Genomic DNA, 12,546 nt, shown 5'->3' on the forward strand with positions numbered 1-12,546 from the left:
TATATATATATATATATATATATATAGTATAAAAATAATATTAGTATCCATACATATACACTAACAAAATAATACTTTTTATATATAGATGTGAGGGTTTTGTATAGTTATTTTATATAGTTAAAATGTATTTACAACATTCTCACACATGTATACTCATAAATACATACCTAACACTAGTAGCACCTTTACTATTTTTAATTTATATATAGTAATGGACAAATTTTCCTATATTGAAGAAAAAAAAATACATCTAGCAAGCAAACGAAATTAGAAAATAAATCCAGCCAGAGTGTTAGGATACACAAAGAAATGCAGTTGTGTCTTTCTAGGATAAAAGGAATTGTGGAGCTGTTTGAGGTCTCCCGGTTGCTCGGTTGACCCTCATACATCATAGCTGTGGGCTCAGGACAGCAGCTATTATCCTGAATTCTTGTGCTATAGCTGAGCGCTCGGGGCACAGGCAGCTCTCCCAGTTTTTCTGCTTTAAGAGTTTTATTCTGCAATCGCTTAAGCAGAGATAAAGAGACGTTTTATTGTTTAATATAAGAATGTATCTGCACTTTGGATCACAAATGATGCCTCCTCCTTCATATAGAGGTGTGTAAAAACAGTTTCTTTAAACATATACTTTTTTTTTGTAAATGATTTCTGCTACCCTTCACTAAACAAAAACCTCTTATAATAAAAAGTACACAATAATAATAGTGACAGTGATTTTGTGAAGTGTATGGTCAATAAATGAGATGTACATATAGAATATTCTAGGAAATACATACAGTGTATGATAAGAGCTTTGTGATGTTTAAATGATTTTTTTGTTACTAATAGTCGCTTGGTATGTCTTTGATCTTTTAGGTTGCCTTCACACAATACAAGGGATATCCGTGCCAGGTGACTGTGGGGTGCCAATGTTATTCTGTAAGGGTGGGGACACCCTCCGACTAGGTGACAATATATTTGGGGGATCTGGGAGATGCAGAAAGCATCCTACTATGACAACCCCAGTCTGTTTGGAGGCTAGTCGTACCAGGGAGGACGTTTGGGTTATGAAGGGCCACAGCAGGCTTTTGCAGCTTCACCCCACATTGACAATGACTATCAGAGATCTTCTTGCTCCCTGCAATCTTTGGGACACAATAGTCCACTGGCCAAACCGAAAAACCTAAATGGAAGCTGTATGCGTTCCAGCCTGACTTCTGAACACCACCAGCCCTCCTCTCTGTCCCCCCAAGAGAACCTAACTGCTACCCCCAATAACAATAGCAGTGCCCAGTCTGGAGCCAGCAAGTCCTCTTCAGTGAAGACACATGCCACCTCCAGTCCTGCCAGCAAACAGATCTTCCCATGGATGAAAGAGTCCAGGCAAAACTCCAAGCAGAAATCCAGTCCCCCAGCCACAGGTACTGGACCCTTTATTCAATTATTGCTTTCTAGTATCAGTAACCCATTAGGTGCCTCACTAATGTAGCCCATGCATAAACATGTTCATTATTAAATTATTAGATTGATTTCTATTCTGGTTAAGTGTATAGGTGCAGTAGACATCCAATCAGATGCTTGCTTTTTAAAGTTATATCAAGATCTTTGTTTTAGTAGATAATTAATGTAAGGACTCACTCTCCTTTCATATTCTATGTAGTCATCTGCTTTACAATACCTAGGGCTGTTTTTTTTTACTGTTTTTATATTAATTTAATCATAGATGAAAGGTCATGAAGCAACTGTCTACATTGCTTGATCAAATCTCCATAAAGCAGGGCAGCTTTGGGGAGCAGAGCTCTTAATAAATGCCAGGCTTATGAAGTGCAGGCTAATGCAGGGAAGACCAGATATGGGTGAATGCTAAAAGAATTTATTATGAAATCATGCTTTCAATTTGTGAGTGCAGTAATTATCTTTTATTTCATTTGAAGCTGCAGAGAGTTGCAGTGGTGACAGGAGCCCCCCGGGTTCTGCTGCCTCCAAGAGAGCTCGCACAGCCTACACCAGCGCTCAGCTTGTGGAACTGGAGAAAGAATTTCACTTTAATCGCTACCTGTGCAGACCAAGAAGGGTGGAAATGGCAAATCTGCTGAACCTAAGTGAGAGGCAGATCAAGATTTGGTTTCAGAACCGTAGGATGAAATACAAGAAAGATCAAAAGGTAAAAGGGATGTCTTCATCTTCTGGAGGACCTTCACCAACCAGCACTCCACCCCTGAGCATGCAGTCTTCTGCAGGCTTCTTGGGATCCATGCATTCCATGACTGCCAATTATGACACCCCCTCACCACCTTCCTTTAATAACAAACCCCACCAAAATGCCTATTATCAGACCCCTGCAAAAGGTTGTCCTTCCCAGCAGAAGTATGGAAACACTGCTCCAGAATATGACCACCATGGTTTACAAGGGAATGGGAGTAGTTATGTTTCTCCTAATATGCAAGGGAGCCCAGTGTATGTTGGGGGGAACTATGTGGATTCAGTGCCAGCACAAGGCCCTTCTCTGTATGGTCTGAACCACCTTGCACACCAGGCCAACAATATGGACTACAGTGGAGCTCCACCCATGCCTACCAACCAGCATCATGCACCTTGTGACCCCCACCCCACCTACACAGAGCTGTCTTCACATCATCAGGGAAGGATTCAAGAAGCCCCAAAATTGACCCATTTGTGAAGAGGAATTCTGCAATTAAACAGGAAAGAAATATGTTGGCAGGGCACTGCCTCAGAACATATGAAGCATTTGTGTTGATGTCTTATTTTTTACTATTTCCTTTTTATTTGTTCTATTACAATCTGAAGGTATTACAAGATTCTTGCTGCACTGTAATTTAAACTCATCTTATCAACACAAGTGCTTCTCAGGGTTGTATTTTGGTAAAAGTACCTGTTATTATCCTAAATGGTATAATAAACTCATAAGATTGACGTTTATTACATCACCCTCCTAGTAGAAAAACCTTCCAGATGAAGAATAAGGGATTAGCCACTAGCAGGTTTTCTGTAGGATTTGTTATTTAATAAACTCCCCAGTCTTGTGGTCACATGCAAAATGTATGCACATAGTTGATCTCAACTGCTTTTGTTTAATTTGAATGTGATCTGTACATTAAAAAAGCATATGAGAATTGTTACATTTCTGTGGTAGATGCCTAGGCATTAAGATTAAAAGAAAATGCTGACTGCATTTCTAGGTAATTGCCATTGATGTCACTTCTCTGTGAAGGTTAGAAAAAAATATGAAAAAAAATAAAATAAATGACAGTATTTCTTGACCTCTGTTGGAGGCACCTGAGTAATTTTGCTCTTTGGTCTTAACATGAATACAGGGTATATAGTATAGGGTACACTATACTAGAAGATGTCTGCTCACCAATCTAAGCACAGTAAATTCTGATCAGTATTTGCTAAGCTACCTGTGTGGACATCTCGCTTGCACTTCGAGTTTACAAAGGGTGAGAGTAGCCTAGGGCCCAACTCACTCAAACCTGGAGCCTTCCAGGCTTGTGTGGTCATGTGTAGAGATTATTTATTAATGCTGCTTATGGAAGCCGGTTGAAACAATTATTTTTTCCCTTTTTTGTATTATTTATCCAGCATATTAACGTATTTATGATAATTAAGGAAATTGTACTTTTTTGGTATTTTCTTGTTCTAAAGTTTGTGTTTCCCTGTCATTGTAAAATAATGCCTATTTAATTCTAGTCTTTTAGGAATAAAAAAAAATGTTAGTTTGTTTTCTCGTACTAATGGATAATGTAACTAGTCTTACTGGAGGTTTGGGAAAACCCATTCAACAGTCATTGTCTAGCCATGAATAGGGAGGCTGCACAACACACTCTTGAGGTCTCTTTGTTTCTTGTAGCTCATTTTCCTTTTTTTAATATTTTTTTTTTAAGTTGTCTGTTGAAAAAAAAATCATGGAATAAACTTTGTGTTATAAAACATTCCTGTTGTATTATGGTAGTTGTGGGGACAGAGTTGGATCACTCCTCACCAGGCAGCTTGCTTTATATTCTAGATATGTTTGTACTGAAGAATGTCAATATTTGCTCTTAATTATTAAGCTGCCTGTATGGAATCACTGCATGCTGGTCTGTTTGTTGTATGAGAAGTGTACAAAGAACTTCAGAATCATGTCTACTGCTGGCTATGTATCTGAGTAAACCTTCTGATTGTTTAAATATTCCCCAGTAAAAGACAAACACAAGGAAAGTGAAATGAGAGCAGATAGCTACAAATGTCACAGGGAAATAAACACTAAAGAGGCATGTAGAAGAAACTTGAAGTAATACCCTGTTTCAGCTTTAGTGGCCCCATTAGGATAAGCTGAAAAAAACTGTAAAAATGATAATAATAATTTTAATAATTTTAGGTGGAATAATAATAGTCACAAAATTGACCTAGACACCTAGGTCTACTTACCTGTACTTGATCATTCTCATTTGCATTTTATTTTCACACAGTGAGATATATATATATATATATATATATATATATATATATATATATATATAAATATATATATATATATATATATATATATATATATATATATACGATACACACACACACACACACACACACATATATATATATATATAAATAAAAATATAAATATATATAAAAATATAAATATATATATATATATATATATATATATATATATTTAAGCTCATGAGGGACAGGTTTAGATCTTTTTAATGTTGTTTTATTTGCACCATATATCTGCAAAATCAGATACGTTGAAACAGATGAATTAATAAATAAATTAACAGAGTTGCAAAAAATATATACAATTTCAGGGAGATACATATATGTATAAAATGAAAGGGCAATATAAAGAAAGAATGTGATGGTTACAAAGAATGTATGAGATGGGGGTTGACAAAGGGTTAAAGGGGAGGGTTTAAAGAAAACCCTTTCTTTTCATAAAATAACTGCGTTTAATGTACATAAATAATATACAGACGAGTATTTATATTATATAAAACGTTTAATTGGGATTAATATAAAACATAGGATCAAAGCTCATTAATTTGAAATATGAACAAAATTTGGTGTTTGTCTACATGTAAAAAGATTTGTTTTGTACATTTTCTCCTATATTAGCCCATGCTTGCTTCAGAAGTCATTAAGTCTTTGTCATCTGCAATCCCCAAGCAGTACAGACACACACAAGGATCTGTACATTAAATTACATCTATTTGCTCCTGGCTATGTTATAAAAGAACATGGGAATAAGCAGCAGTAGCACAGATACAAGCTGTGGCTATGAGGAGTGAGGTTACAATAGAAGAGGCGCCATCTTTTTCTGCTCTGAAAATGGCGAATTATGGGGAAATCCAGGCACAGATCAGCTTTGTATTCACAAATCTGTAATCTATACGAATTCCTAATTCCTGATTTACCTTTATAAAAGAAATCTATAAAGCATAAAATGATCTGCATTAGGACACAATAACAAAGCTTCAGCATAAGAAAAAAAATCTTTAATTTAATTAACTTTAATTTAATATTTTTAGATCTCAATAGACCTGAAAATAATTGTCATTAAAAATAAGAATTCTTATCCTACTTATATAGCTTATAATAAAGAATTAATAGAAAGAGAGACTGATTTACTGAAAGGGTTAACATATTGACACAATAAATTATATTCTCTTTTATTACCCATCTATGTGCAGATGAAATTACAGGATTGGAGCGAATATTCACACAATGTATTGTCTTCAGTAAATCAGTCTCATTGTATATACATAAATACATCTTCCTAAGTATATATTAAAAGCATTTTTTATGATCGTGTGACTACAATTTAAATGAAATGTTCCTGCTTCTATTAACCCTTCAATAACCGGAGAACATTCAGACACATACATACCTAAAGAAATACAAATATGCATACATCAAATTATAAAGAATGACTTCTCCTTTCATTGTTGTCTATGGTGACAGGCTACACAGTGCAATTAACCCTTCACATCCCTCCTTCCATATATCATTTCTTACCTCGAAATTTAAGTAACACCAAATGGAATAAACAAGCTTGGAGCCTACCCCACCCCCCAAAAAATCCATGGGTTCTGTAGCTGAAGAAATCCATGAGGCCTGCCTCCAAGCTTTACATTTTCTATATTTTGATCTCAAGGAAAGAAATTAGAAATATTGTTTTCATTACCAAAAAAGAATTAGTGCAAATAAATAATGATCTCTTGGTATCATTTGAAAGTCTTCAGGTCCCAGAAAATCTTCTTCTTATTGTCCCCACTTGATCCTTACTGAGCTTTGCTGGGACTGAGCTTGCTTTCCACCCACCACCCACACAGATTTTTTATGAAACAAAAGTTTCCACGACCAGCCCAGCAGTGAGCTGATCACAACCCCCAGACTCTTGGAAGGATTCAGCATTTTGTCTTTGGCTGCTGCAAACATTTTCCATCCTGGATTCCCCATGTCCATAGCAATAAAAGGAGGAATTCTTAGCTGACATTGCCCCTCCACCCCAGAGATTGATCAGCCTCTCCATTAGGATTTATTCTGAAGTGCTGCAAAGTAAAAGATGACCCCAAATGTTTGGATTACATTATCATTTTCTATTTTTTTTTTCTAATATTCCTCAGCTCTGCTCATCTTGATATATACATGATGCACTCACACAAACCCCCCTATACATTTCTAGGAATTAATTCCCACTGATAATGTTCTCTTTTTCAGCAGGCCTGCCCTTCTATTGGTCAGCGGCTGTCACGTGCCCAGGAATTGGCTGCAAGTCTCCCAGTCTCCAGTTTAATACATCAGGGTCCCCATACGCCTGATTTATCAGCAATATACAATAATAGGGCCCCGGGATTATTGGGATCCTAAGATTTCCTTGCCCACCCCTAGGCTGGCCCAGGGAAGCCATGAATTTTGAATTTGAGAGGGAGATCGGGTTCATAAACAGCCAGCCATCGCTAGCAGAGTGCCTGACGTCCTTCCCTGCTGTCCTGGAGACATTTCAAACTTCATCAATCAAGGACTCGACATTAATTCCTCCTCCTTCTATACAAACCATCCCTAGCTTCCATCCGGGCCAGCCGAAACCCAGCAGCCAAAAACGGACAGATAATGGCCTGCCTATCCATCAGCCTGCTGAATTCCCCTGGATGAAGGAAAAAAAATCAGGAAAGAAGAGCAACCAAGGATCCCCAGCAGCCCCCCTATCTACCCCAGAATCTGCAGGGGGGTCTCCAGCAGGTCTGTCTGGGGGGATCATTTTCACATAATGCATGGGGTGTTTATTCTTAGTTTTTATTCTAGCTATGTAGGATTATTGATGGTGTCACAATGCAATTTGTATTATAGTTAACCCTCTTGCTGCCATAATCATGCTTGGCTATCCTCCAATTGGTTAGCTAGAAATAGCTGTGTGATTAGATTTATTACTTTTCCAGAACCGACAGGAATCCAAGACAGCAGTTCTAGGAGGCTGAGGACAGCTTATACAAACACCCAGCTGCTGGAGCTGGAGAAGGAATTTCATTTCAATAAGTACCTATGCAGACCCAGGCGGGTGGAGATAGCTGCTCTGCTAGATCTTACAGAAAGACAGGTTAAAGTTTGGTTCCAGAACCGCAGAATGAAGCATAAGAGGCAAACCCAACAAAAAGACCAACAGGATGGGGACTTGAGTTTCTCCAACTTGGAAGACTGTGAGCCCATAGATGATGGGGATGAGAGCCCAACTTACCACCAAGGAGTAGACACCAATGACTCTTTAAGGGAGTCAGATCCCTACAAGCCTGATCCTCCCAAGCTGAACAAGGAATCCAGAAGCCCCCTCTACCCCACACCCACCAGTGAGACTGAACCCAGTGCAGAGGTGGGTAGCATGGACAATGTCCTCTCAGAAAGCCAGGAGAATTTATTGTCAGAGCTGACTTTATTCTCAGCAGATTCCTGCCTACACATTTCAGATGCTTCCCTCAATAGTCCTGTCCACTTCTCACAAGAAGATATCGACTTTCTCACTAGCACACTTTGCAGCAAGGATCTCCACAATCTAGATTTTTAATATCAGTATTGCTCAATTTTTTTTTTTTTTTTTTTGCAGAGTATTCACCTCCAGCGTGTGAGGGTATTATTTATACTATTTATTATATTTATTGATCCACCGCCAGCTATTAAAATCAAATCTTTGTGTTTCCTTCATGTTTTTGTATTTTGATTACAGGGGGAGAAACTCAGTTCATTTAAACATTATTTTAGCGATGTCTCAGGAATGTTCGTTTAGGTAGATCTTATTTTATTTATTTTTGTTTTAAAAATATTAAGTATTTGATTTTAATTTAATGATCCTTATTTTCACAAAGTTGTCTTTATAATATCTTGTCTGCGAAGTTTTACCATGTTAAGAAAAAGTACAATCTGGTAACAGGGATCCAAAATGTTCGTTTAGATTTACTAGGCAGATCTTATTTTATATAATTTGTATTTATCGGTTGCTTTTAAAAATATTAAGTATTTGATTTTAATTTAATGATACTTATTTTCACGAAGTTGTTTTTATAATATCTTGTGTGCAAAGTTTTACCAAGTTAGGAAAATGTACAATCTGGTAACAGGGATCCAAAAATGTTCGTTTAGATTTACTAGACAGATCTTATTTTATTTATTTTTGTTTGTCGGTTATGTTGCTTTTAAAAAATATTAGTAATTTGATTTAATTTAATGATCTTAATTTTCACAAAGTTGTCTTTATAATATCTTGTGTGCAAAGTTTTACCATGTTAATAAAATGTAAATCTGGTCGAGTTTTTCATTCATGTTTCATGAAATCTTTTTTTGGTTTTGGTTGCTTTTTAAGACTTCGATCTAAATATAAAATAATATATGTAACTACATTTTGATGTGATAATGTGCGAAAAAACAAAAGTAAATAGATTTGTTTTATTTTTATCCATTTGACGCCTGTAGGGAAATCATTTATTTTATGCTTTCACTGTCGGGTTTGTTTTATTTGCTTCTAGGTGCTAGCAGAATAGTAGAAAATATTTTCTTTTACAACAAAACATTGTAACACTAATTGCTACAAAAAGAAAAAAATTCTAATTTAGATGAAACATTGTAACAAATAACAGATACAATACATGTAAATGTACATAACCATTAGACAGAATTCGAATCCTTGATATTGGACTTAAATTTTGAACATATAAATAATATTAAACACTCACAATGTTTTTAGATACAAGGCATTTCATGAGAGTCCTCAAAATGGCGCTGCTAGAGAAGGAGAGACAATGAGATCTGCCATGCACACACCCACACACAACCCCAGCACAAATCTACTAAGAAACCAGAAAACATGGCTTTTTATTCGAAAAGTCAAAGCTAGCCAAATAGAAGAGCACAGGATTGGAAGTTTGTCTTATTGGGGATGTTTATCAGCCAAGGGGGTAATTCTCTTTTCTTTAGAGGGTCCAGTTTAGTGAGTCTGGGATGTATTGTAAACCAGAATCTACACAACATCTGTGCATCAAATATTAATAGCCTGCAAATTCACCCCCAGAGACACATTTTATTGTAGGGATATACACAAGTCTCATGTAAAATGTTTATATTACAGAGGAATTGGGGCATGTGTATCTATTCAGATCTCACATAAATTATATTGATGTATTTAACTCCATAGTATATATATCACAGTGCTCAGCTGGTTATATTACCAGACCTGAATTGTAAAACTAGGGCTTTGTTAAGTTCTGTTTATCCTTCAATGTGTGCATTTAAATAGAACATTTAAATAGAAAAGCATATTTTGCATGATATACCATAGTTGTATCCAACCAAGGAAATATGTTATAGAGATGATTCATTGTGTATGTGGGGGAGGGGGTAAGTAAGAAGAATATATAAAGGATTATTTATTTAATTATTTAAAAAAAAGTTATGAATCTTCACTAAAAAGTGTGTGAATATTTGTAATTACCCAGTCATTAGTCCAGTCTAAATGTGCATTACTTTCACATAAATTAAAGTGAAGCTAAATATTCACACAATATTTAAACTAAATAATAAAGCTTTACTGACATAGTAAATTCAGTTTTTTTCAGAACTAAATTACAAGAAGATAAGACATTATTAAATTGGATGGAATACATAGGTCCAGGATTTATTTCCCAGGGTTTGAGATGTTGCACAGGCTCTGGGTTTTATGAAGATTTTAACTTTATTTGTGTGGATAAAAGTTTTTTTTTTAATTAAGATGAGATATGTGAATGTAGGATTGAAAGGCTGATGAAACAGATTCAACCTGGTGCTGCTGGATTTATTTCATGACTGTTATACAGATGATAGTGAAATTTGGGTCAGACAAGTTTTCTATAGAAGGTGGGACTGTAGATTTACATTAACCCATACTGGGTTGTAATGAACACAGATCTAATTCCCAAAGCTACCAAATCAGGATACTTATAAAATGTGATCAATGATATAAAAAATAGTTTGTGAACTGATCCTAGGAAATTATAGAGGATGGTCCTGAAAACTCTTGATGATTCTGTACTGGTCTTTACATATGAAATGTGTTGCTTGCTGTGTGAATGTAACTAGCTCTGGCTGGAGGCGACATTGCCCTGTCCTGATGATGAATCTGTCCTCCTGGATTTGCACAAGTCAAAGAGAAGATACTTCAACTGTTGGGGCATAGGTTGTTACAGAAGGGAGGCACCCTGTGCTAAACTTGTATATTTCAGGCAAGAGCAATGACATTTTGTCAATACAAACCTTTAACAAGGACCCGCTTGAGCTATAATGACTTTTAAAGTTAGTGGCAGTTGACATGGTACACAGCGATCAATCCCCATCTAACTCATTGGGTTGAATGAGCGACCTCCTATTGACTCAGGTGTGCAGAGACTGACCAGTCCCAGGTGTACCCTATGTGGGCAGGTGAAGTGTGCTGGGCACATACTGATTGCTAAAAACCTTCTGTATCAGTAAAAGTGGCAATCCATTCTCTGTCCATCTTACTTAGAGAGGGGACCCCCTTTCCTCCACATAATAACGGCCTAGGAAGCAAAGTTTGGTCTGGACAGAATAATGGAAATTAACTTGCTATTGGTTGCATTAAGTTGCTACTTAAACAGTTCTCAGGGTGGCGTATTGACTTCAGTTTTAACAATTCTATTTATGTAAAGCGATTAACATTTCCACAGCAGTGCTCTTACTAGAAAGACAAGGCAGAAAGTAAATAGATGGAAATAGCTCTTAATAACAATATGTCAAGAATCAGACCACAAAGCAATAAACAACAGAATTTGGTTTATACTTTCAGTTGCACACAGTTAAAAGAAAAGCACAGCATTTAGTTTTTTTCTGATTTTATGTGGAGGCAACTTGGACTGTAAGCTACGAAGGGACATCAATAAAAAAAATTAGCAAAAATTAGGTCCACCTACTGACTGGAACAATAATTAGAAATAGTCAAATACAGAAATAGCCACACTGGGTAACTAACTAGATTTGTGATACATATATAATGTCCTCAAAAGTTGCCCCTTCAGGTGTTTCTTCAAATTCGGTAACAGATAATAGTCTAAAGGGGTCAGGTCAGGTGAGCAGGGGGGATGGTGGACCATTTGGAAACCCAGGGTGTTCAATTTGACAGCCAGAACATTGGACGTGTACGCAGGTGCATTGTCCTGCAAATAAAGGATCCCTTTGGTCACCTTTCCACGGCTCTTCGTCTTAATTGCCTCCTTCAGCTGGTCGAGGAGGTTAGCATAATACTGTCCGGTGATACTACAGCCTTGAGGTAGATAGTCCACCAAGAGAATACCGTCTTTGTCCCAGAAAACAGACGCCATGACTTTTTTGGCTGATTTCTGGGTTCGGAACTTCTTCGGCCACAGGGACCTGCTGTGGCGCCATTTCTTTTGACTGTTCCTTGGTTTCAGGATCATGGATGTGGAGCCAGGTTTCATCCTCAGTCACCAACCTAGCCAAAAAGTCCCATGCAGCTTCAAAATGGGCCAAAATGGCTTTCGATGCTTCAACTTGTTCCTTCTTCTGATCACTGTTCAAACATTTCGGCACCCACTTGGCTGAAAGCTTGCGCATGTCTAGAATAGTGGTGATAACAAACCCAACACGCTCCGGTGAGATGTCAAGTATCTGGGCTATATTTTTTTGCGGATATTTGCCGGTCTTCAATAATCAGCTCATGGACAGCATCGCAGGTTGCCGGGTCAATTGAGGTTGGGGGTGCCCACTGCGGGGCTCATCTTCAACGGTGAAATGCCCAGTCTTGAAACGAGATATCCGGGTTTTGATAGTGCTGTAGGAAGGACACTTCTTCCCCAGTGTTTGTGACATCTCAGTGTGAATGTCCTTTGCTGAGTTTCCCTGGAGAAACAATAAATTCATGACGGCCCGTAACTCCAACGACGTGAAATAAAACATAACCATATGGTTAAAAGCTAGATCAATTATTCTCAACCAGGGTATCACCAGGTACCAGGTTGCTAGGGTTCCCACGGGGCAGCAATGTAAGAGGCATTCTTACCACTGACC

General features: G+C 37.2%; 3 protein-coding genes across 3 annotated transcripts in view; all 3 read left to right on the forward strand.

Annotated features, from left to right (window-relative positions):
• Positions 1-3,935, forward strand: part of HOXB4 (homeobox B4) — a 24,097-nt gene extending 20,162 nt beyond the window's left edge. Inside the window, exons 5-6 of the mRNA XM_072414863.1 lie at positions 859-1,403; positions 1,917-3,935. The gene's annotated coding sequence lies outside the window, so the exon portion shown is untranslated. The remainder of the gene's footprint in view (positions 1-858; positions 1,404-1,916) is intronic.
• Positions 1,181-3,935, forward strand: HOXB3 (homeobox B3). Its single transcript, XM_072414862.1, has 2 exons — positions 1,181-1,403; positions 1,917-3,935. Exons 1-2 carry the CDS (start codon positions 1,181-1,183, stop codon positions 2,660-2,662), a joined length of 969 nt encoding a protein of 322 aa, XP_072270963.1. The 3' UTR covers positions 2,663-3,935.
• A 2,865-nt stretch (positions 3,936-6,800) lies between these two features.
• On the forward strand, positions 6,801-8,791 carry HOXB2 (homeobox B2). Its single transcript, XM_072414861.1, has 2 exons — positions 6,801-7,227; positions 7,425-8,791. The coding sequence occupies exons 1-2, from the start codon at positions 6,894-6,896 to the stop codon at positions 8,042-8,044; spliced, it is 954 nt and encodes a 317-aa protein (XP_072270962.1). The 5' UTR covers positions 6,801-6,893; the 3' UTR covers positions 8,045-8,791.
• The last annotated feature ends 3,755 nt before the right edge of the window (positions 8,792-12,546 follow it).

This window comes from Pyxicephalus adspersus, chromosome 6, assembly GCF_032062135.1.
Source record: "Pyxicephalus adspersus chromosome 6, UCB_Pads_2.0, whole genome shotgun sequence".
NCBI classification, from domain to species: Eukaryota; Metazoa; Chordata; class Amphibia; order Anura; family Pyxicephalidae; genus Pyxicephalus; species Pyxicephalus adspersus.